Source organism: Daktulosphaira vitifoliae, unplaced genomic scaffold, assembly GCF_025091365.1.
Source record: "Daktulosphaira vitifoliae isolate Bord-2020 unplaced genomic scaffold, ASM2509136v1 Scaffold_3, whole genome shotgun sequence".
Lineage (NCBI taxonomy): Eukaryota > Metazoa > Arthropoda > Insecta > Hemiptera > Phylloxeridae > Daktulosphaira > Daktulosphaira vitifoliae.
This window is the reverse complement of record NW_026099574.1, coordinates 24409359-24435155: the sequence shown is the minus strand read 5'-3', so window position 1 is coordinate 24435155 and position 25797 is coordinate 24409359. Positions and strand designations below refer to the sequence as shown.

At 26.2% G+C, this 25797-nt stretch overlaps 3 protein-coding genes across 6 annotated transcripts; all 3 read right to left on the bottom strand.

The window, feature by feature from the left end:
- Positions 1-4004: 4004 nt before the first annotated feature.
- Positions 4005-6413, bottom strand: LOC126902903 (uncharacterized). Its single transcript, XM_050680615.1, has 4 exons — positions 5417-6413; positions 5154-5222; positions 5006-5095; positions 4005-4224 (listed from the first exon to the last, which is right to left on the bottom strand). Exons 1-4 carry the CDS (start codon positions 6410-6412, stop codon positions 4150-4152), a joined length of 1230 nt encoding a protein of 409 aa, XP_050536572.1. The 5' UTR covers position 6413; the 3' UTR covers positions 4005-4149.
- On the bottom strand, positions 5835-11464 carry LOC126902904 (gustatory receptor for sugar taste 43a-like). 3 transcript variants are annotated; one of them, XM_050680618.1, is made up of 6 exons: positions 11012-11464; positions 10749-10835; positions 10349-10598; positions 8505-8573; positions 8312-8401; positions 7316-7484 (listed from the first exon to the last, which is right to left on the bottom strand). In XM_050680618.1, exons 1-6 carry the CDS (start codon positions 11206-11208, stop codon positions 7428-7430), a joined length of 750 nt encoding a protein of 249 aa, XP_050536575.1. In that variant the 5' UTR covers positions 11209-11464; the 3' UTR covers positions 7316-7427. The 3 variants fall into 3 exon arrangements, with proteins under 3 accessions (XP_050536574.1, XP_050536575.1, XP_050536573.1); XM_050680617.1 differs by lacking the exons at positions 7316-7484; positions 10349-10598; positions 10749-10835; positions 11012-11464 and adding exons at positions 5835-5934; positions 9131-10097; XM_050680616.1 differs by lacking the exons at positions 10349-10598; positions 10749-10835; positions 11012-11464 and adding an exon at positions 9131-10097.
- A 980-nt stretch (positions 11465-12444) lies between these two features.
- On the bottom strand, positions 12445-23881 carry LOC126900931 (DNA polymerase zeta catalytic subunit). 2 transcript variants are annotated; one of them, XM_050676968.1, is made up of 26 exons: positions 23638-23881; positions 22985-23174; positions 21076-21169; positions 20858-21000; positions 20544-20620; positions 20294-20472; positions 19681-19783; positions 19428-19596; positions 19161-19280; positions 18474-19092; positions 18285-18416; positions 18061-18199; positions 17854-18002; positions 17584-17775; positions 17368-17486; positions 16442-16583; positions 16222-16352; positions 16045-16158; positions 15395-15566; positions 14990-15133; positions 14677-14925; positions 14341-14454; positions 14061-14251; positions 13140-13367; positions 12844-13072; positions 12445-12784 (listed from the first exon to the last, which is right to left on the bottom strand). In XM_050676968.1, exons 1-26 carry the CDS (start codon positions 23792-23794, stop codon positions 12641-12643), a joined length of 4440 nt encoding a protein of 1479 aa, XP_050532925.1. In that variant the 5' UTR covers positions 23795-23881; the 3' UTR covers positions 12445-12640. The 2 variants fall into 2 exon arrangements, 1 of the variants encoding a protein (XP_050532925.1); XR_007702935.1 differs by lacking the exons at positions 12445-12784; positions 12844-13072 and having other exon boundaries at positions 13218-13367; positions 14061-14195.
- Between the last annotated feature and the right edge of the window lie 1916 nt (positions 23882-25797).

Genomic DNA, 25797 nt, shown 5'->3' with positions numbered 1-25797 from the left:
ATTACTTAAATTTACGCCGTGGTTGGTTCATTTTTAACTTTAAAATGCTATAACTTTTTGAAGAATTTATGGATCAATACAATTTTTCTTTATAGATGCATGATGTCTTTACCTATCATTTGGTATATTTTTTTTTATAAATCTAACCCTTTACCTGCCCACAGGGAGGGATTCAAAATGTCAACTTTTTCAACATAACCTTTAAAAGTGTTCCAGAAACGCTGACACCACTGATACCTTTTTTTTAATTAAAACCATTTCCCTTTATATATTTATATATAATTTATATTACACTTATAAATCATAAAACTTATAATCAAGATATAAATAAGGAAACAAGAGATCATATAGCTTTTGGAATAATCCATCAATTTTTTTAAATTAAACACTATCTACAAATTTGCATCGAAGCGCTTTTTATGATAGTGATTTTAATCACTATCAGATATCATTATACTTGATCCAACTATGCCACGTCTCACCTTGCTGCGACCCCCCAGTTTTTTTTTTATATATTTTCTTGGACTGATACATCCTAATTTAATTATTGTTGCCATACATTTTGCATTAAAAGTGTGCCCTATACTATTATCGGACCAAGTTGACCAAACAGGTCATTAATTTAGGCAATATGTGATAAAATTGAAAGTTTCGTTATTGACTCAGAAATATTTTTAACAATTATTATGAGGTATCAAAACGCGCATTCTATACAAGCCCTAATACTTGTGTTGTCGGTCCGTCGTTGTTAGCAATAATATGACTTTTATTATTGTTACCAATATTATTATTGTTGTCCGTTGATTAAATTAGGCACATTCGACGACCACTTGCATAATTTGAAATCAGCTTTGTTTAATACCGTACGAACTTCTTCCTCTAAGCGAACGGCTTTTACGAACGTATCACTTCCGCCTAAGAAATCATAGACAGAAATGAAGTTGGCACTGTGCCGTTCGTCGCCGTTTTTAAACGATAAGTCCGAATTGGCTGATCAGGCTCAGGACCAGGCCATAAAANGAATTGGCTGATCAGGCTCAGGACCAGGCCATAAAATACCCTAGAAATCTTGATTTTCTTGCGTTACCCATACTTGTCTATGTATTTTTGCTATATCTCCTATCAAGACAAAGTTGTACTTACGAAATATAGCAAGTATGTATAATAAATTGTCCTGTACNCAGGCCATAAAATACCCTAGAAATCTTGATTTTCTTGCGTTACCCATACTTGTCTATGTATTTTTGCTATATCTCCTATCAAGACAAAGTTGTACTTACGAAATATAGCAAGTATGTATAATAAATTGTCCTGTACAACAGGTCCTTTCAATAAAACCTCATTAAGAGAGAGACCAGACTGAGTCTTACACGATGAGTCAAAGACGACACGTAAATTAGTAGTAGAACAATTGAGATATCGCACAGCGTGATGCGGAATGTAATATATTTTATTAGATGAAATAAAATTAACATTTGTAACTAGTTCCATATGACCCAATAATTCGTCTTTTTATAAAAATTATACATAATCGGTTTTTTGCGCTCACCACGTATTAATACAGCAACTGTGGAAAGTAATACGGTTTATCTTTATCTACTACCGTTTGAGTTATCATGCCGTCGATTCCGTTATTTATCGCTAATGCGTTTGATGATATTGATACGTCATTCTTATTATTATTACCATTGCCTATATTACTTTTAATGTTTATAATATACTCGAAACTGCAATTGAGCGGTGGCAAATGCAATAACACATTATGCGGCTTAGTTAGAATATTGAACGAACCGGCGTGATAACATTTTTTGTAAGAGTGTGACAATAAACAAATTTTACATAAATTCAAATCAGATATCTTTTTAATTCTCTAAAATTGATAGTTTAGGACACCGATGTATAGTGTGTTGCTCGTTACAAAAATAACAACTTTAAGTAGACACCAATGTTATCAAGATAGTTTTTTGGTAATTTCTTTTTGCAATAAAATGGGGTTGCACAGATTTAATTCGATTATGTATGCTACGAGAGCTTTCGACAGCCTCTAGATTTTTATAACGACTTTCAATAAAATCAATTAGTGATGATACTTACGCTGTTTACTCGCTATGTGAAGTAGACTCCCATTTCTGCAATGCGTTCTTGTCGAATTTTGAATAAATAAATGAGTAAAAAGAAGTCTTGGCCAAACGACTGCAATTCTTGCATGTGCCCTGACACTTTATTCGTTAAACTTCTCAATCTAACCGACGATTCGCTGATTAACGTCTCCAGCTCAAATAAAGCTTTTACATGCTTAGAAACCATTGGTCTTTTGTTACTAAACCGTTTAACCAAATTATTCCACGCTGTCCAATAGTTAGTTGCAGTTGTTTCTAAGCAATGGATGCTTAACAACGTTTCACCAGTTAATACAGAATGTCAATAATACAACTTCTGTATCTCTGTCAAATCACTATTATTGTATATTAGAGATGAAAATAAATCGAAAAATACTGGCCATTGCTTATAATTACCCGCAAATATGGAAACAGTCATCTGAGATTAATTTACTTTTGAGTTTGATATATAATTACTTATTACATTAGACTTTGATACCGACAACGTAACACTATATTTTTGTATAGGCGACTCAATCGTTCTAAAAGTTTAACAAAATGGATCGAATAACATGCTCATAAACAACTGGATATAATATCTATTACTTTAAATGTAATGATCTTGAAGTTAATATTTCTACATTATGAAATCTATATCTATAATAAAATTTTGATTGCAAATCAATATTTAGTTATAGGTTTTTCATTTATTAAATATATTTTATAGCAAAAAGGTTTTAAACGATATCTTATAAATGAAAATTCATTGGTATTAATAGTTCTGATCTATGAAGAACTATTTGCTATACATTAAGTTAAAAACACGATTAAATTTATTTGATAAAAATTATCAAAATAAATAAATAATTGAGGTTACTAAATTATAAACATAACTTCACGTGTTGAAATTTTATATAATTGTAACAACTATAAAATGTATATTGATTACACAATTATTTAATTTAAAAATACAAACTTACAATTTTTCACAATATTAATGATAAGTGATTTTGAGATGAATTTACAATAATTAAATTTGTTACTTTTCAGAATTTACAATAATTTTTGATTAAATAAAATTCTTATTTTAAATTTCAATCTTAATTTTTTTTATTAACGAAAAACCTTAACTAAAAAAGATTAATATTACCATAACTAGCCGAGGGCATGAAAGTACATAGTCCCCAAAAATTTCAGAAAACTATATGTATTATTTTATAAATATATTTTAAAGTAGAAAAAATTAAATATAACACCCTATAAGGGTTTTTTAGTTCACCAATTGTAGTAATCAATTCAAATCCTAATTTATTAAATTAAAAAACGACTTAAAAAAATATATTTTATAAATTTTTTTGTCCCCTTTCAATATATACCATTGAACTAAAAATTAACTTGAGTCCCCATAATAAAACCACGTACTCGAAATTTTAAGATTTTTTTTGTTTTCGAGAAGTTCATATTATATATAATAATATTAATATTAGATGTAACTCTGTGTAGCTTAAAAAATGTTATACCACGTAAAGAAAGTTTTCGTCTATTTTTATTTTTTTTATAAAAACTATAGCGTTTTAACATTCAATTTATTATTTAATCATAAAATAAACCATTTCTTCATAAAAACATTAATTTTAATCAATGGACTTGAAAGAAATATGTTCAGAGTTATTAAGAAAAATAAATTTTTATCTTAAATGAACTTTAATTTGTATTAATTTAAGTTTTAATAAAAAATAACCTATAAAAACTATGTAATTTAAAATGCCCAGTTCGAAAAAATTGTTTTTTGTTACTGAAAAATATGGTCTTGATATCAATGTACATTATTTCTCTATAAAAGTTACTTGCAAAATGGATAAAAATATTTATAATTTAAATTAAGAACGTTTTGCCAAATTATTATCAATTTTAACACAAAAATGAATTTTCAAGCTTTAAAAAAAACCTGTGTTATATTTAAGTCATTTTAAGCTATAAATAAAATGACTATAATTTATGTACTATTCCTAATTCTCATTTAAAAGGAACAACTTGACATAATTATTAATTAATAAATCGAATTAACATTCCTTGGATGAAACTGAGCCAAAATTACCAAACATGATGAACCTGCAGCTATAACCTTAAAAAATGAACACACTATATTAAATTAAAGTAGATATTTTAAAAATACTTGTTTTAAATGTCAGAAACACCTAAAATTAGATAAATGTAGTCATATGGTTAAAGTTTGTTATTATAGACAAAAAATAAATAAATCTCTATATTATATTTTAATAGAAGTTGAATAGTCTACTATAAACCAATCACCGAGTTATAGACGAAATTAAGGGTAGGGGAGAAGTTAAAACTTACATCCATTATATTTTACAGTAATTTCTAGCGCATAAAATAATAAGCTTACAATAAGTAATGAAAACAATTGCACAAAAATTACTAATATAAAATTGATATATCATTATTAACACATGCATTAGTTTTACAAAAATTATTTTTTTTTATTTATTATAAATTTATTTAAAAAACCTGTTTATTAATTTCCTTACCTAGTAAAATTCTTAAATACGTTTCTACACCTTTATGTGGTAAATATTATAAGAAAATGTCATTAGTCTTACATAAATATTATTTTGGAAATATTAAAACACTCTCTTTAAAATAACTCAATTATATATATATATATTATTATTCATATGAAAGATTTAGGTACGATTACATACAAATTTCAATTTAGGGAAAATACTCCTTAATAAATATGATTCGATAATGTATTTTAAAATTATAGCCTCTACATTTTACTTGAGAACATATACTCAATATAAATCAAAATAATGATCTTAGTCTATCCCTAATACATCATAATGTTAGTTTTAATAATTTAAAGATATTTTAAAAAATATTACCGTTGCAATTAGACGAGTTTTTACAGTAAAAAAATCATAAATAGTAAACTCAATAGGACAACTTGAAATTTGATTTAAGAAAATCTGTAACTAAAATTAAAATACATTTTTTTTAACGACTTAATAGATCTGTTATTCGATTTCTTACCTCTTCTATTATAACACTATCCAAAAACTGGTTATTTATTTCAGTTATTAGTGTTTTTGTTTTTGTTCCCTAAAACGATCGATCAAATTTCAATATTAATTTTAAAAATATACTATAATCAATTTTACTAAAAATATTAATAAAATTATCATGTTTGTTCAATTTACAAAAAATCATAGTCATCATTGATTTATTTTAAGCTTTGTTTTTTTAACTTTTAACAAAATGTTATTTTTAATGATTTATAATTATGTTTATAATACCTGAACAGATGCCTTATCTGCCATAACTGTAATCATAACTATTCTCAGTGAGTATTGTAACAGCCACACATAAACAAATATCTGAGGCTTGAAGTGATAAAATATTTCATTGTATACATAAAACAATATCTTCAACCCTAACATAATCATCGATAAGCCTAACTGAATTCCAAAAAGATCATTCAGTTTAACCACTGCATCGCGTACCAACCAATGTTTAATTCGAAGAGTCTCTATCCAATGAAATAAGAGCTCTCTTGAGCTCGTACTGTTCCCTGGACGAGGATCATGTGAACAAACGGTACATTCGAATGGATATGCCTTGTAGGTGTCATATGTGTAACCAGCCTCGGTGTTCGTTTTGAACTGACATAATTGTTCGTTGATTCCATAAAACTTTATGTATAAATTATAACATTGCACAATAAAATGAAATTCCATACAGCACATTCCCAAATTTTGCATGTATGTGAACAAATAATACACCATCAATGTCGCCTTGAAAGTATACTGATCGTCTAAATATATATAGCAAAGTCGGACTACATAAACAGGTAAAATAACAACAAGATAACTATAAAATAAAGCTAAGCAAAAGTTATTGAATCTTCTCGTCTCATCTGGTAATGTTAGAGTGTACAACTCAAATGCATCAATCGCAGCTTTATATTTGGCAAACTTTATTTTACCTTTATAGATCGCGCCGATTCTTGAAAAGAACGCTGTAACAGCCACTACTTTGATACATACACCTGTTAATATAGTCGAAAGTTCACTGCACCACTTATCCATCTGACAGATAATACGAGGCGGTATAATAATACAAATCAAACAACTGAGCAAAAGGAAAACAGAAACTATCCAATGAAAATCATTAAAAATCATATTAATCGAAAATATACCAAACGTTTTGGAAAATAATTTGACAGGCCACATAAATATTTCGTATTTTTCCATTGAACTTTCAAATCCAATATTCAAGCACATGTGTAACATAAGTATAACTAGTTTGAAAACAATCAAACATTCTTAGTGAAAATAGTAGTTTAGTAAACCCATTGTTTAATTTAAAGTTTTAAAGTTTAATTTAAAATGACCACTCAATTATTTCTATTAATCTATTATTAAGCATAATTCAACGTCCATATTTTGCCTCACATAATTATAATGAGGTGGTTTACTTTCCACTAATCTGATGACAGTAAATTATGAGTTTTAATAGAGTAATTAGGATTCAAAGACTTGGAGACCGTTTTCAAAATATGCTTGAATAATGAAAACATTTTCTAGTAACACTTCATAAGTTTTAACATCAAAACTTGATGTATTCATAATTTACATAATTCATTAAAGTCAACTTTGTCTATAGTCTACAAAAAAACTTCAACAGAAAATAATAATAGTTATAATTAACCATATACAAAATTTTTTTTGTGGCATTTTTTGATTTTGTATAAAAATTAATACAATATTTTGTTGATAACTTAGACAATTTTTTTTTTTATATTTTGGGAACAAGTTACTTTTTTTCCTCGACAAATTACACTTTAAACGAAAAAAATGAAACGTGCTCCAGAATATAGTAATATAATTACTTTGTATTATATTATACTACATTATATATTATAATATTACAATTAAATATTAATTAATAATAATACATAACCATCTAAAAGTTTTTTACTCTAAAAATATTGCAAAAAAAAAAAAATAATAACACTTATTTGAAACAAATAATATAAAAAAAAACAAGTTTATCTTAATACTTTTTAAGAGACATAAGAAACTGATACATTATTTTAAAATATAAACAATTAAATTTCGGATTATTATTATGGTAATTATAGAATATTTTTAATTTCTTTAGTGCACTATATTTATATGAGCTCAAGACTTAAGAACAAAATAAAATTGTCAAATATAAACTTAATTTAAATCTACATTTTATAGATAATTTACTTTTGAAATATATAAATATTTATATTTTATTTTGTACAGTGTGATTTTATTACTAACCCGAATGAAATTGAACCAAAATAACGAGGTATGTAGCTCCAGCAGCAATAGCCTAATAATTAATATTTATCGGTAAACAATTTTTCTTATTTATGTTTCAATGACGCTCGGAAAAACGTATGAGCAAAAAGAGATTATCTTGAATGAACCAACATCGTACTGTCATCGTGCAAGTAAAGTTATCACAATCTTAATCTTCTTTTTCCTCGCCTTAATCCCAGCTACTTGGGGATAAGAAACACCCTTATCTTAAAATTATCCATCTAAACATTCTCATCTCTGCTACACTCTTTCTCTGCTCTACTTTCTTGTCAACCGCCAAACACTAAACCATACATCATAAATGGTCTCACTACAGTCTTGTAGAATTTATCTTTCGGTCTCATTGGAATTCTTTTATCACATAATACACCAGACGCTTCTCTTCACTTCAACCACCCGCATTTAATCCGGTGTCTTACATCCTCGTCAATACCACCACTCTTTTGCACAACTGATCCTAAATACTTAAAACTTTCCACCTTTCCAATCACGTCCTATCCTATTGTCACTAAACTCCTCATTTCACCTAACTCGTGTTCTCCGTAAAGTTATCACAATAACTTTATGAAAATAGAGAAAAAATTGTTTATATTTAGTACGTTTATGCCAAGCATCACCACATTTTAATAGCCAGGGCTTAAAGTAAAAAAATTGCTGTAGGGGTATTATGGTTTCTAAACCATTATAAGTTTTCAATATATTCATTAATTTACTTGCATTTTAAGGGAAAGTAAAAAGGGACGATTGTCAAATGTTGTAAGAGATAAGATGACTAAGTCACGTGCGTCCTTTTCACTTTAAGCCCAAAAAATAGTTAGGAACAAATAATTAACTTACAGATGTGATTAAATGAGTATTCAATGTAAAGAAATCACAAGCTGTAAATTCAATGGCCCGGCTTGATATTTGATTTAGAAACAATTGTAGCTAAGAAAAAGGTAATAAAACATTAAAAATTAATGTGTTACTTTAATATGTCATCAATTATTGATAATACAAAAACATCATAAAATAGAAAATATATTCGAACCTCTTCTTTGGTATTGTTATCCAGATATCTATTATTAATATCAGTAATCAAAGATTTAGCTTTAAGTGCCTAAAATGTAATAGATTAATATATTAGTTTTTTTTTAACACTAAAACAATGCGTAGTAATAGATATTAAATATTAATAATGAAAACTTTTCTACATAAGTACTACGGATTTAGTAGTTTATGTATTTGGCGTATTAGAAATTATTCATAAGAATGGTCTAATTTACGATTGAAAAGCTTTTATATTAAAAACACCGGTTAAGATGATTAGAATAGGCCTAATACATAACTTTACTAGGTTTTTTTTTATCAGTTGAGCTTAAGAAGCAACCTCTAAGTAATACCCCTGGTTTATTTATATTAAAAAAGAAGCTATAATCTTGTACGATTCTTTAAAAAAATGATCAATCATGCAATTTAGGTAGTTTGAATATATTCTTTAATGTGAATTGTCTATTAAGTCTTAAATTACTATAATTAAGATAGAATTAATTATATCTTCAAAATTTAGATAACAAAACGGCTTATCCCAGTACTAAAACTCAAATAATATAATAAGAAAAAACAATAACATTCAATTTGTCATCTTGTATTCTTATTAATTTATATGTGCAATACCTGTTTTGTTGTAACGTGGGCTGTTAAAGCAATGATGCAAATTCTAAATGAATACTGAAAAATAAGTCCATATAATAAAATAGAACGTGCGTAAGACAAAAATTTTACACGATTTACGTGTACATAAAAGACTTCGTGATATGTATCATGTAAGGCCAATGTTCCAAGTGAAACTACTGTAAGAACCAATTGAATACCAAACAAATGATTAAGATCATCGACAGCTTCACGAGCCAACCAATGTCTTATTCTCAATAGTTCTACCATGTTGGTAACTGCGAGTGCTCCAGTTGTACATTTATAAAAATCTTTATTATATATAACTGATGGAAGTTCCGCTGTCGATAAAATATCTAGCTCGTTATGATATAAAAATTCATCGTATTCTGAATGTTTGTGTTTTAAACCAATGAGATCGTCGTTTATCTCTCGAAACATGAGGTATATTCTGAAAATTTGAATGACAAAGTAGGTCTCTACTGAACAAGTGTTGAGGTTTTGCATACACACAAATAATATGAACACAGTCAAAATAATGACTTTTTGTTTTTGGTACGTAAAATAAAACTTCAAAAGATTAATAGGAAATATTACAAATAGATAAACTGATATAATCACCAAAGAATATAGTTTATGATGCGCCAACGATTTAGCCGTCATAGGCGAGTATAAATCAATATCTTTTAAAGTGGTTTTGTACTTTTTCCCATTTGACTTTACATGATACATAAGAGCTATCCTTGAAAGAACTGTGGTCACTGCTAAAACTTTTATACACAGCCTCGCCATGGTAACCATAAAAACGTCTGGTAAGTCTTCTAGCGTTATAATATTTAAAGTATTACTTAGACTGTATGTGCAAGAAATTAATAATCCAATAGTGAATATTATTTGATATTTATTAAAAACCAAGTCAAATGAGATAATACTACATAATTTTAAAATCTTTTCGATCGACCACATTACACCTATGAACTTGGTTACTGGATACTTACATCGATTGTTATCATTATTAGTAAAAAAATTTATAATGGTCGTAATATAAAAATATCCGTCACATACACTTTTAAGTTGTTATTGACCTTTGTTTACTCAATTAAAAAATAATGAATATACTTTATAACTATAAACTCGTCTATCAAACAATTAAGTTATTTTGATGGTTAATGATATGTTTACAACTAACACATATCTGAACTACAATAGTTTAGAACTTACCTGTTTGGTCGTTATATTGGCTACCCAAATGATCGTGAGAAATCTTATGCTATAATACACGCCCCACATAACAGATCTTGTTAATTCATCATGTTCCTTTATGCCATTTGTTCCAATAACATATCCAAACATAGAAAAGTATATGTAGAACAAAGTTTTTAAAAAACTAGCCGATATCGATCCCAAAAGATGCAACTGATAAGTTTTGTTTATTAAATTAACCATGTCACAAAATTGACCATAACAATATCTTAATAAAAATATTATACAGAATAATTAATACGACTTGTACGAGCATTGATAAATAAAATACTTATTAATAATTAAACTTGAAAAAACTTCAATATTTTATATAAAATTGAGGATATTTTATTAATGATTAATTTTTAATTAAGTATACCTATACATTTCAATTGAATCACACAATTTATGTCCATAGGAAAGCTCTGATAAAAATGCTTCGCAAGTTACTTTTTCCACTAATGCTCTAATAAAACAAAATAGATATTTTTCAAATATTAATCAGCTAGCTATTACGATTTTTGGGAGGATATTAGAAAAATACTTAAATGCATTATCAATTGTTCTTCATGTAAAGTTTATGCAATTTATAACTGTTTATCATATTATTGTCTTAAGCTAATATGTTACTTATTTAATTACTCTCGCTTGAAGTTCCAATTAGACGCGATAGCCCTAAGATGATTGTTGATGACTTCAAATCTATAGTGTAGCATACAAGCGCATCGAATAAATTGCACATCACTGCAAAAACCCGCCAAGTTATTAAAAGATAACATAAAACACCACAAAATACCAAATACGTTGTTGAAATAAGACACACTGTAAATGTAGTACATATTGACAGGAATGCCAATAAATACGAAATATCACAAAAGGAACTTGTCGAACAAATACAAGAGTGAAACGGCTCTATTCGATTCTGGTAGAAGAATGGTGGTGGTCATCCCCAATACACAGTCGTCTGTACCGATGGCCATCAAATGATCCATATTATGCATCACTGCGACAAAAGTTCCAAATCCTCTATTAAGAACTGTCAACACTGTCAAACGACAGCATGCGCTTGACATAGCAACCACAAGGGGACTCAGGACCTTCATGGAAAAACTCATTTGATTGCTCACATTGACTTCAAGAGAATCTATTTCAGGCATTTCTGGATCAGGCAACCCTAAAAGGAACAACGAATCCTTGTATGCATACGGCATATAAGTGTGTAATACATAAGTAGGAACAGAAATGCCATGTGCCACAGTAACTGCAAAAAGTACCAACGAATAAACATAATCAAGACGAGACAATTTGCTGTAAGGTCTACCGTCTTTAAGTCCAGTTTTTAGTTTTAAGGGCATTACGCCAAATACGCGAGATACTAAACAAATAAGATTTAATGATTGATAAACATTTAAAAAAGTCATTATGATTTTTTTCAACAGATATATATATATGTGTGTAGATATTTTTTTAAATAACAAAAACTACTCACAAAAAGCACCTTAGTCTATAATAACTCACATAAGAATGATGTTTACCGCTAATTTGACCTCGTCATTAATGTCACTAGTTATCTAAAGCTTTGAAATAGTGAAATTACAAAAAAAAAAAAGCATAATAAAATTATAATGAATGACAAGCAAATAACGGAAATTGGTACCTACAGATTCATAAATAATGCACATGTCAAATTTCGTTTTTTTATTAACCTATAAAATAATTCATTATGTTTAATGCAACCTACAAAAAAAAAAACTAAATTTTATATGATTTATGCATAATTATTCGTTAAAATATGTGTCGATTTAACTGTTAATATAATTTATTACTTTAGTATTTTTAATAATACAATAAAAATAAAAAATAAATTTTCCAAAATTGCTGTGTGTGATAACTGTAAAATATTATTAAAGGTTTTTCTGACCTAAGTAGTGGCCCATTTACCTCTCTAAAAATGTATTGAATATAAGAACTCAATATTTTGTTAAATCAAATTTGAATGTTAATGTCTAATTTGGTCAATCAACTCTAATAAATGTTAATTAACATTTAAAATTATTTAAATAACAACAATAGTGTTAACATTAGGTCCATTGTAACTTGAACAATAAACCAATTTATCATTATTAAAAGTAGTAAATAAATATAAGTATTTTAATTTTATAAAAAGTTTTAATGACATTCATATATTTTTGTATAATTATACACATTTTACACGTTTATAGTTTCTAAATTCCAATAATTAACAAAGATTAAAACATAACAAAGTAGTACTTATACATTAAGATTATCTCTTATATCATTAATATAAGAATATTGTTGCATATCTTTAATTGCTTGTTGAGAGCTGTAAAAAATCTGACAATTCAATGAATTACACTTTAACTCAACATTTCTGCCACAACATGATCTACAAATCTAAAATATATCATTTTTAAATTAATCTTTAGTAAAATTAAAAAAAAATTACACCTTACAGTTCCTAAATCACTTTGTTTTTTTGTCCATTTTGATAAAAGATGATTCAGTTGCAATACTAAATACTGAGGATTCTGTACACATTGCTCACAAAATCCATTTTGGGATAATCTATTACATAAAATACAATTAACTGAAAAAAAATATTGAGATAGTGTACACTTTCGTTTATTTTCTAACATTAATTCAGGAAAATGATAATGATAAATTCGTGGTACTTCAGAATACCTACAGTAATAAATAATAAAATTAATATATTGAAATATTATAAAAACTAAAGTAAAATAATTATTACCATTGATTGATATCAACGTTGAGTAATGAAAAACACCTTTGTAATGGTGGTATTATAACTCTAGATATATAATACTCAGCGTTAAGACGAGCAGATTTCTCTTTTAAATAAAACATAGGCGACCGTACCAGTTTAATTAGTGGCAAACCTTTTGGTCCAGCTACAATAAGATAAGGGACTCTCTCTTTTACCCTAGGCTCAGCTCGTCTATCTACAGCAGACCATTGCCTAAGAAAAAGAAAATAAAGATTCTTATTTCTTATATATAAAGTGGTCCAGCATGTTCTGGCAAATTGTACAACTTTTGATCTAGTCAACAATTTGCAACAATTTTTTAATAATTATTATAATACTTTTGTATTATAATAATATAATAATTTATAATTTGTTTTTATTTTTAAGAAAATAATAACTTTTTTTTAATTTACAAAAAGTGTAAAAATAAAATTTGAAATAACTATTATGTAAAACAATCAATTAAAACATTTTGATAAAAAAAATATCTTATTAATGTATAGTAGTTAAATTTTTGTGATTGTAATGATTTATTAAATTAATTAAAAAATTTAATAAAATTCATTGTGTTAAAGAAACGTTACAATTTTTACAATTATCTAGTTATCATTTTGATGTATAATAAATTAATACTAAAGAGATCTTATGATTACTTAAATAATATTACTATTAATATTATTTATATACTATTTTTTTCATGTCAATTATAGGAAATTGTTCAAGCAATAGTAATTTTTTTGGAAAAAATTTAATACTTACAATCAATATTTAAATGAAAAGACTGCATTCTCTTCTATATATTTTTAATTTTTATTAAATTTTTTATACAAATTATTAAACTAAATAAAAAAAACTAATACTTGAAAGAGAATACTATTTAAATATAAATATAAAAATTTTACATACTTAGCTAATTCTAAAGCAGGTACACAAGCACCAGGTTTGTATCCTCTACGTCCCCTATATTCTCTGGCAAACAGAAAATCTTGAATATTAACATTTCCTTTGAATATTTTTTTAAATTGTTTATCAACATATTTCCTAACAGAAGCAATACTTTTAGTTTCAAATAAAATACAAAGGCTCTTCTCTAAAATCTTCATAAAAATTAATTATTTCATTATTTTAAAACTATATATAACATTATAAAATTGATACTATAAATAAAATTATAAATTAACTTTACTTTTGAAACTGCAGGACAACCATCACGACGAACTGTTTCTATTCCTTTTGCTTCATATTTTGGTTGTTTTTGTTCAATATTTTCATACATATACCCACAATATCGCTTTTTGGTCTATATTGAGTATTTACAAAATAAAATAAACAATTAAAGACAGTTTAAATTATTTGCATATTTTATTATTTATTTATATTTAACATCATCTCTAAAAGCTAATACTTGTGACAAAAAGGATGAGAAAACCTACATAACCCAAGCAACAGAATTGAACACTAATACTTTTGCACTAAGTCACAATGCATTATCAACTGAGCTGCTTACGCTGCTTCAACTTACTTGTAAAATACATGGATAATAAACTTTTTCAAATTTCAACTTGACTGGGATGGGATTATCTTTTGTAATAGTATCAGCCATTTCATTACCAATTTTAAAAGCATCCTCTTTAGATCTTCCTTTGAGTAATACAAAAATAGAATCTGTATCTCCATACACAACTTCTGCATTCCAATTTTTAGTAGATTGAATTAGATCTATTGCCCTTTCAAGGGTTTCACGGCCTTTACTAACCACACTATCTCCAACCTACAATTCATATATTTATAATTTTTTAATGAATAGTAATAAGAATATTTAAAAGCATAAATACTTCAATGCTAGGCATTCTACCAGAAAAATTTGCTGCAGTATAGCCATAAGTTACATTAGCTATTAATTTAAGTCCAAGTTGTTGAGCATTTAAGATTTTCCATAGGCGTTTGTTGTTTTTTTGTTCTTTCATTAGATTTTTCACCTACATTAAAATATGTACTATAGTAAAGGCTTTAAGTTGATTCTATTATTAAAAATATGAAGTTTTTAATTAATAATGATTCAATAGACATCCTATAATGATATTTTAAATTACTGTTAAATACATTAAATATCCAGTAACTCAAATGTCTTCTAGATTACCTTTTCAAATAGGTGACCCCATTACCCTGCTAAGAAATATTATACTATATCACACTATAGGCCCATAAATTGGTTTATAAAAAAATTAATATTTATATACCATTATACGAGTATCAAGAATTTCTTGTAACATGGTTGGCAATATACCCTGACATAAATTTTTTTTTACAAATGCTACTCCACAAGGTGATATTGTTAAATCATCTATTAGATTTATTAATGTTTCAAAAGGTACATTCAACTTAGTGCATCCAAATTTAAACAACTCAAACCTAAAATATATAAATTATAATTAAAATATACTTAAATTAACCTATTAAAAGAATATTTCTCAAATACTAATAAGTTTTTGTTCTGATAAAATGTTCTAAGTAGTTAACTATATTTTTAAACTACCTGGGGATAAAACATTGAAACTAAGAACAATTACATTGTAACATTAAAATTTTGTTCAAGATTTATACAGACATATATAAACTATAAAACAAATAAATGTATAAGTTTCCCCATGAATAATACTGGTTTAAAAAATGTATTAACTCGTTCAACTATATGAAAAATATTATATTTTGTACTTTTACATTCCACGAATTGAAATTGTATGCACTATAGACTTATATTTTGTTTGAGGTCATATTCTACTGAAAAATTTTTAAAGCATAACTTATTTCACGCAGCTTATAAACTCAGTATTCTACAGAATTTCAATAAGTTTTACACATAAATATCAACAAATCTATAAACACTTACTTGCCAAGTAAATCAATACTTCCTAAACAAGTTGAAAAACAATAATTGTATGCAATTATGATAGATGGGTATAAACTCTGAAAATCTAATACCACTACTGGATCAGTATAAAACCTAAAGAAAAATACATATAAACATATACATATATACAAATTTTTTTATAATTTAAAAAAAAACCTTGACTTTGGTTCCATAATTAAAGGCAAACTTTGAGGTGCATTCATTTCTGCTCTTTGCTTAATACTTGGAGAAACAGCAACATAGTTTTTCTTTTTAGCTAAACGCAACATCATTGATTCAACTCTAAACTAAAAAAAACTTTGGGTGATTACCCTTAACACAAAAGTAAATCTCAATTACACAAATGTATGCATATTTAATAAAATCATTTAATTACTTGTGAACCTCTAGATAATACTTCATAAAATTGTATTCCAAATAGTTTAGCTAGTTCAACTGTGCGACCAATTAAATCAAGCTGTTGTATAATGTTAATTGTATTTTCAACTTTGAATAAATAATAATCAATAGTCAACCACCTAAAAATTGAACAAATATTTTTCTCATATTCAAAATAAATAAGAATTCAATAATATACAATTAAATTAAATCATTTCTTCTATCAATCAAGAAAAATTGAATAATTTATAAGCTCAAAAAATTTAAATTAATTTTTTTCTTATTAATCATATAATAATGAAATTAAAAATGTGATTAAATACTTTATCATACATTTTTACAATAAGAATTTTAGATAAATAAAATAAGTAATTGAGCAAAATAACTTTTATTATTTAAAAATAAAGAATCTAACTGCATAAATTGACCTTTTTTCCATAATTATACTTGAAAAATATATATATTTTTTTTTATGAATTGTAGTATCATCATTAATAAATAAATAAATATAAATATCATTATGACGAAAAAATAATTAAATTATACAGTGCTAATAATAATTTAGTAATTAGATTGCACATACAATAAATATAAATAGACCAATCATTATTAGTAGGATTCATCAACAATATCAATATTTCCTTTCGATATCATCAATTTTTTTCGTTTTTCCCACAATATTGATTATTTTTGAGATATCTCGATAATCAAAAAAATATTTTTATAAAAAAAACTATTTGAATTTTGGCCAGTTTGTTATAAAATATATATTATTAGATATTGGTTTAAAAACAGTTTGTGTTAATTTTGTTGGCATTATTCGTATTAAAATATATTATGAAATATAGTTATGATAAAACGAAAAATGACAATTATTGATACAAAATTTTATTCTTAGATTAGGTTTTTTATTATTTGACCAACCTAAACAATAAACTTTCATGATTCCACCAGTAAGACAATGTTTGGTATGAATAAGATGGCACTCTCTGATTCAATATTAAATAAACCATATTTTCAAATGAATAACTTTGAACTGCTAACTAAAAATTTAATATAATAATTGAAATATAAATATATATTTAATATAAAAAAGTTTGACTTAAAAAATATAGTTTCAATAAATTAACTATGCAATACCTCATGTCGCAGCAATCTCCAAATGTCTAATACGATTCTACCTTTAAACTTCAAGTCAATATTTACTGCTTCTTCATAATTATAATCTATACTAGTATCATGCTCTGTAATTAATCTGGATAATTCAGAATTTATATTGCGTCCAAGATTGCCACATCTTTGTTTCAGGTAACCCCATGACTGCATTTCTATCTAAAAAATTTTAATTTAAAGACATAAAAATTGATAAATAAAATGAAAAATTGAATTAACTATTATAAATTATATTACCTCATAGCCACATATAATATCAGGATCCCAATTATTTACTATTTCAATAAATTTATCCAATAAGTCATCTTCCGTGTGACATAAAATTATTTTTGATTTAAAATGAGATAAATCATTTGAATAAATTCTTTCATCTACAAGTATACAACCTAAAAAATAATCTATTTTATTATATTTATCTATTAACTCATGTATACTAAGTTTTGCCTGTAGTAGATGTTTTGTCAAATGATCCACTGAGAACATGATAAAAAATTCCATGTATACTGTCATATTCTGGATCAGGATTTAATGTACTTCTTGTTTGAGTGTAAAGCTCCATAGTTATGATGGTAAGATTATTGTTCTAAAAATTAAATGACATTTAACAACACTTTAAATGAGTTTTTAAAATGTTTAAAAATATATAAATTTAACACTTAGTAACTTACATTATCTCTATCAACACAAAAGTTATGAGAACTTCCATATGCTTGTATTCCATCTAAAATATGACTATCTGAACTATTAGATGTTTTTAATGAATTGAAAAAATCAATTTGTGAATCATTGCTACTATCTACCTAAAAAGAATTGCAATATTAGAATTTAATAAAACTTGTTCTGTCATTACTAGTTACATTTAATGAATCCATAAATAAAGTACTAAGCTTTCTTTTAGTAGATTGTCTACTATGACTTTCTTTAACAGTACCAAGTAAACTAGTGTTAAATATCCCCTGGCTTAATTTAGGAGTACTATGATTTAATTTTTTTAGTATAAGAGATTTTGGAATTGACTGAGGTGTATTTATCCCTTTTTTTTTTCTTTTTCTTTTGCATTTAGATTTATATTTTTCCAACCATTTCATAGCCATAGAATAAGTTGGAGCCTTTTTTAGTGGCTCTAATATAACATTATTTTCTGATGCAAAAAAGTTGAAATCATTAAATCCAGTACAACTAATAGACAATAATTGTTTTCTAATTGATTCAATAACACTAGTATTTTTAAATGTGTTAGTTTTTAAATTATAAACTTTTTTAAATTTATCTAAAAAATTCAAAGCATCATGATGAGTTGGTGGTTTTGTTTTTAAAGTCCATAGAGTTCTCTTGATATTAAACATTGAGTCATAATCATTATAACTATCATAGTGTAACTGAGTATGTTCGTTTATAACTGCTTGAGAGCTAGAATTTTCTAAATTTTTTTCTTCCCCACATATTGTTTCATCACCACTACTTGCAACAATGGTCCTAGCATAATTAAACACTTTGTGATATTTAAATACTTGTTATTCATAATAAAGATTATTAACACTCACAAATTGACAACATTTGATTCTTGGCTTGAATTAGGAGAGATAAAGTTAATATATTCTTCATTAGTGAGTTCAGAGTTTTCCTTGTTAAAATCAACATGACAGTTTATAGTCTGAGAATGTCTAAAAATAATATTTTTCTTTTTATTGTAAACACAAAATATAATTTTTATACAAACTTTTTAACAAATCATAAATAAAATTAAAACATTTGAGTGATACTGTCATAAAATTTAAATATAATTACTAGTATCATAAAAAATATATAACCTTTCATGTAAATCAACTAGGGACATTGATAATTCATCTTCATTAAAATCATTATCTAAATTGTCCTCTTCATCACTTGCAGCTTTATAAGAAAAACTCTTAACATTATCAGGACTATTTATCTTTTCATTCATTAATAAATTCATCAAATCAATACTCTGGCTGTCCCCTAAATAAAAAATAATTATCTTAAGAGTATACTTGAATAAATAAAAAATGTAGACACTAAAAAATATATTATTTATTCAATTACATAATTGTGCTTGAGACTGAAATGTTTGAGATAAATTTTGTACAATATCTTCATTTACACTTGCTTCCAATTCTGATAGACTTGTACTACTTATAACTTGTTTCTAAAAGTGTATAAATAAATTATTTTATTTGAAAATGAAGAATTTTTCTAAATTATATCATTCATCACAATATTGTAAATCAGTTTTGTCTCTAACATGAATAATTTTGAGCAATTTTCAATTTAAAATTTTTAAAAATCCACAGACTAACTAAAAATTTTAATTAATTTTAAAATATTTGTGATTAATTAAAAAAGTCATAAAATTATAATATACTTTATAGGACTACCATATATTTATGGTAAACGATAATATGATGCTAATTTTAAAAATAACACAATTTCTTTTTAAAAAATAAAACTTAATATTAGCAACAATATTATAGAAATATTGTTCTTTTAGTAGAATATAAATATGATATCACTGAATCAGTATGTGAGGATATTGGCTTTGCTGATTATAAAATTTTTAATAAATATTAAATATTTAAACAAAACTATATAAGATATTTGAGTTAAGATCCCCCATATTTGACATATACATATGTAATATATGTTTTCCTAGCTATACCTTTATTTCATCTAATTTTTTTTGCAAATCATTTTTAAATTTTAATTCCAAGTTTGACTTAACAACAGGTTTTCTATCTCCACTGAAAACTTCAATTCCTTGCCTAGTTACATTAAGATCAGAAGATAACTTATTTATTTGACTTCGAATAGTTGATAATCCTGGACTTTGTAATTCACCTAAAAGTAGTTGAACAATAAAGTTTAAAAGTAATTTTCAAAAACTATAGATTTCATATTTTATACACTACCTATATTTAAATTAGGATTCAAAATGTCAACAGCAAGAGTATCCATTTCTTTTGTACATCGACTAATCTTAGGTATCCTATATTAAAACACAAAAAAATAAAAAATAATTTAAATAAAGTATTCATATTTTTAAAATAGGATTTTGTAAATCAATTCTTTTATTTCATTTTATCCTATGTTCAAGTTTTACAAACAATTATTAAACCAATTTAACAAAATGAGATTAAAAAAATATAATTCAAATTAAAAAATAATGTATAATTTAATTAAACTTTGTTGAAATAATAATTTATCTAATTTCACAATAACTTACACTTGTTTTTCAATAGATCTATATTTAACACTGCTAAGTTGTACATAATTCATTCCATGAATATTATAATCTATCATAAATTGTAAATGAAATGGAATGTGTGCTTCATGAGGTTGAAATATTTTATTACAAACTGCTCCACTCTGTTAAAATAAATTTAATAACAGATCAAAAAAAAAAAATTCTTTTATTCTTTAATAAATATTATAGTTATTTACTTGTATTAAGTCTACCGCAACTTTTGCTGTGTATGGATTGTAAAAAAGCACCTTTAAAAATTGATGATTTTCTTTATGGTAACCATAAAAGGGTCTAAATTAACAAGTATAAAATTACTTATTACTGCAAATAAGTTATCAGTTTATCATAGACCACTCGATTACTTTCAAAATAAATTCAATACTGAAAAAAAATAAGATCATCCCTTATAACAAATAAGGGTGTCAACTTAAATTTTTTAAATGTTAACATACATATTTAATTAACTTTTAATATCAAAAATTATTTAATTAAGTAAATAACTGGCGGATAACAACTTTTGGACCAGTATTTTGAATGTTATTCTCATTTTTTACCAATGTGGAAGAAGATTATGCCCAAGAAATAATTAGTCATTAAAATAGCAGCACCCACTTCTCACTTCCAATCTATACATAAAATTATTAATAACTTCTGAAATACTGATCAAAAAGTTGATATTGACCAGTCATGTTTTTAATTAGATTATTTTTTATTTTATAAGCTAGTTAAATATATATGTTGCTATTTAAAAAAATTAAGTTGAGACCCCTTTAAATATAAGTTATAAAAGATGATTCTAAAAAGTAATTATTAGCTGATAAATTAAAAACTATTTATTAATATGTAACTAAATGAAATCAAAAATTGTATTTCCAAAATGTATTTATTTTGTAAGTAATCAAGTGGTTTATAATAAAGCAATCACCATGTAGTTTTATAGAACATTTTTTACAGATAGTGAAATTTCTTAATGCTAATTCCATGTTTACATTATATTATTTAATTACTTAAAAGAGTGTTGTTTAGTAAAAAGAATAGTTTTTTCAAAAGTAATAGACCTATTTTCTGTTATGATTTAAATTTTAAAATCATGGTTAATATTTAGCATAATTAACTATCAATAATGAATACACCTAAATTATGAGTATACAACTATAATTAGAATAAATAAACACCTAGGTGATCTATTGAAAAGAGCATTTTTACCAAACTATAATGATTATAGTCAATGAGAATTATTCTCTTAATTCAACTAACACTGCAATTTATCAATACTTATACCAAAATTGATACTAAATTATTATATTACTTAAAAAATAAAACAATACCTTCTCAGCTTCGCATCGAAGCTAAAAACAATTAGATTTATTTTCAAACACATTCTGATTCAGAGTATATAGAATGTTCCAAAAGTAAGGAAATGGGTCAATTGTTACAAACAATGTACCATGTTTCCTTCAACCGAACATCACATAATTAATCTAAATTAAGGTGAATCTGGATCTTAATCATAATTACATGGTGGCCTAATGGTAAGGTTTATCCCTATGACGCCTTGAGTTACGGGTTCTAATTCCATACCGTGCCTTTGTTTTTCATACAATTTCAGGTACACTTTCTATAACCAACTGTGTTAACTGGTGCCTAACATAGGGATGATAACAATTGGAATTCTCATTGTGGGACATGTAGCAATCAGCCCCTCCCACCAGTAGAACTTTTAAGTGTGCAACTATCATGAGGCATGTAGCAGTCAGTCCATCCCATCAACCATAGTACCTTCGTATGCAGCTTGGAGGGAGTACGACACAGTACCATGTTTCCTTTAGCCTCACTTTACGTTATCAACCTAAATGAAAGTCTAACGGTGAAATACAGAAGAACTAAACATTGAAGTTAAAAATTCAGAATATTTATAATTACTGGTTTCAACATTTTATTTTATTACTTTATACTTTATACTTAAACACAATACAATTTTAATAAACTATATTTTTCCATAAAAAAAACTTTAATATAATAACAATACTTTATTTAAAGTATTATTTCTAATTAATAAAGCTATATACTATGAAAATTATTATCTTAATTTAGTACAAAACTTACTTTCCTGATACTACTGTAATATTATGTATGTGTTTTGATTTTGAGCTGGTAACTCCCACAGTTAAACATATTGCCTTTTCAAGGCTATTGGCAAAATTGTATAAATTTGAGTTGTCACTTACATCCAATGATTCTAACTGAACAAAAATATAAGGATATACACCATGGATGTGTAAACAGCATTTTACACCTGTAAAATTTTGAATTGCATAATAAATTGTAGGTATATTGGAAACACAGATATTAATTTTTTCAGCATTGTATAAACTACTTTTTTCAATCAAAAAGAAATAAATAATCATAGTAGTCTCCAACTTAAAAGTCATAATATTAATTAATTAGTTAAAAAGAAGGTAAGTACAATCGGGATCCAACATAGTAGAATTGAGGCATTTTTTAAATTTGTATTGATTGATACCTGATAGTAATTAAAATCATTGTTGCAAAAAGCTTTGATGCATATTTGAAATACTTTTTAAAAAGTGATCAAATTTACCAAATATTACATGATTTTTTTTTTACATATGAAGCAGACTACTCATAGAGAACAAGTCACTAGGAAGTTTTTCTTTATTTTATCATACATTACATTAAAATGTAAAAAAAACTTTCATACTCAGTTAACGCTTATCAAAAAAATTATAAGAACTTACCTTGAATTGTCGATCCAAAAATTCTAAGAACAGGTACTTTAGTAACTTGTGTGCCCCAAAATTCTGAATACAACGAATCTAAACCATCAATAGGATTACACATATAATGATCAATAGTTACTAAACTTACACTTTCAATTATTTTAGAGTTTTCCATGAATAAAAATGAATTAAAATATAAAATTTAACTAAAAACTATTATAAAAGTAACTTGAAAATCAAAACTTTTTTTTGTGGCGAATTAATAGCGGGAATAAATTTGATAAAGTTTTATAAATTAAATGTGATAACATCAAAAAATAAAGTATCAAACAAATACCACGAATATTAAATTTGTCGAATTAATGTTAGTTCAAATATAATACTTCATTTGTGGATTCTACACATACATAAGCATGCTACTGTGGTTAATTCTAAATTTATCAAATATTAAATACATGCTAAGATAAATTTTGAAAAAATTATTTTGACACATTTGACTAATAAATGAATTCTGTGACTGACATAAGAATATGATAAATTGTATCTTAATTGCTTGGTCGAACGAAAATTCAGTCAAAAAGTAAAATGTCAATACCAGAAACTTTGTAAAATTTTATTGAATTATATTGACGATAACGGGTGTCCAACTTTCTTGTGGTGGTGGTCATATGGTTTTTTTGGAGAAACGCTGGACACCTGAAGACACTCTAGAACATATGATTGCACACACAAATCCTCATGAATTTGCTACCTGTATTTTAATATTTGTTTAAAACACTGGTATTTTGTTACGAAGATACCTGTCTAAAATACTCTCGTAACGTGCACTTTATGTATTCCTAGTGCGAAATATTAATCTTACAATTTTTTTTAAATAAGAGTAAAATAATTTCATTTTTAAAATACAATTTAGAAGAGAAAATAATAATTTTTTTAAGCACATCTCTGTTCGAAAAACCTTAAATAGGACAAATTTTTTAAAAAATACTTATTTTGTTGGTAGGTAGGTTCTGCTACACAGGGACGTATTGGGAATAAAATTCAAGTCGGGAAATCATTTTTTTGAGGAATTTTTATAGGAATTTTTTATACAAAAACATTTTAATGAGTGCAGACTAACAGGCCGTTTTAGCAGTCCAGGCCACAGGGACTCCTCGGTAGCCCAGGGACCTGTCTGTCCCTGGCCTTATATATTAAAATCGTTTGTAATGTGGTGGTGTCACGTTACCATTATCGTAAGAATTTATTATAATAAAATACAGACAGGCCGCTTCCTGAGACTGATGAATTAACAATTAATACTTATTGCTAAATTGACAATAGTCTAAATTATTATAAAAACCCAAAAGACCTGGTCATCTTGATCAGTCGACTGCAGTGCCTTGTGTCATTCGTCAGACTCAGTACACGGTCGTCACTGTCTGACTTACTGCATAAAGTCAAGTCATTGTTTTTCCTTTTTCAACTACCTACTCTCGTCCTCAATATTTCAGAGTATTTGTGTCTTGCACTTCATCTACACCTCGTACTCTTTTTATCATCCTTATCTGGTACGCCTAGTATTTGTGTCTTGCTTTTCTTCTACACCTCATACTTTGGGCTCCTTTGAGAGTACACCTGGTATTTGTGTCCTGCACTTCGTTTGCACTTCATACCATTAGTGTTATCCTTATACCCTTCTTATAACAACGGCCTTTCGACACCCACAGCTAACCCGAAGTGTTAGCCGAGCACGGTACTGCTGTATGATTGTACGCACGTGAAAACCCCCCAGTCAGCAGACTCAACATCAGCGTCGTATACACATATACATCATCATACTCATCTTCGTCTTCTTACCTTTTATTTATGTTACGACAGTAAGTTATAGCCACTCATATTATTTGAATTTCCATTTCATATCTAAGAAACTGTTTTATAGTTATCACAGTAGTTTATTTGTAGAACCCGTTTTTTTTTTTACTTAATATAGTTCCAACTACATAAATCGGGACTTTTGAATAGATAAATAAATTGTATTTATTTATTTTATGAAGTTCTAGTTTGTATTCAAGATTAATATTTCAACACAAATTAAATATTACAATAAGAATTAACTCATTTTGCTAAAATACAATTGAATCTTTGTTTTAATGAACGACGTCCTTATTAAAGAGAAATGTATAATTTCAGATTTTT

Excerpts from the sequence above, each read along its gene's own strand:
- LOC126900931 (XM_050676968.1), bottom strand. The coding sequence starts at position 23,794 with ATGGAAAACTCTAAAATAATTGAAAGTGTAAGTTTAGTAACTATTGAT. Across the intron at positions 21,001-21,075 it reads TTGCGGTAGACTTAATACAA|AGTGGAGCAGTTTGTAATAA; the intron begins GTAAATAACTAT and ends TTATTTTAACAG. Across the intron at positions 16,584-17,367 it reads CATGAAAGTTTATTGTTTAG|GTGGTTGACTATTGATTATT; the intron begins GTTGGTCAAATA and ends TTCAATTTTTAG.
- LOC126902903 (XM_050680615.1), bottom strand. The coding sequence starts at position 6,412 with ATGTTACACATGTGCTTGAATATTGGATTTGAAAGTTCAATGGAAAAA. Across the intron at positions 5,096-5,153 it reads ATAGTGTTATAATAGAAGAG|TTACAGATTTTCTTAAATCA; the intron begins GTAAGAAATCGA and ends TTTTAATTTTAG. Across the intron at positions 4,225-5,005 it reads AAACTCGTCTAATTGCAACG|GTTATAGCTGCAGGTTCATC; the intron begins GTAATATTTTTT and ends TCATTTTTTAAG.
- LOC126902904 (XM_050680616.1), bottom strand. The coding sequence starts at position 10,093 with ATGTGGTCGATCGAAAAGATTTTAAAATTATGTAGTATTATCTCATTT. Across the intron at positions 8,402-8,504 it reads ATAACAATACCAAAGAAGAG|CTACAATTGTTTCTAAATCA; the intron begins GTTCGAATATAT and ends CCTTTTTCTTAG. Across the intron at positions 7,485-8,311 it reads ATACTCATTTAATCACATCT|GCTATTGCTGCTGGAGCTAC; the intron begins GTAAGTTAATTA and ends ATTAATTATTAG.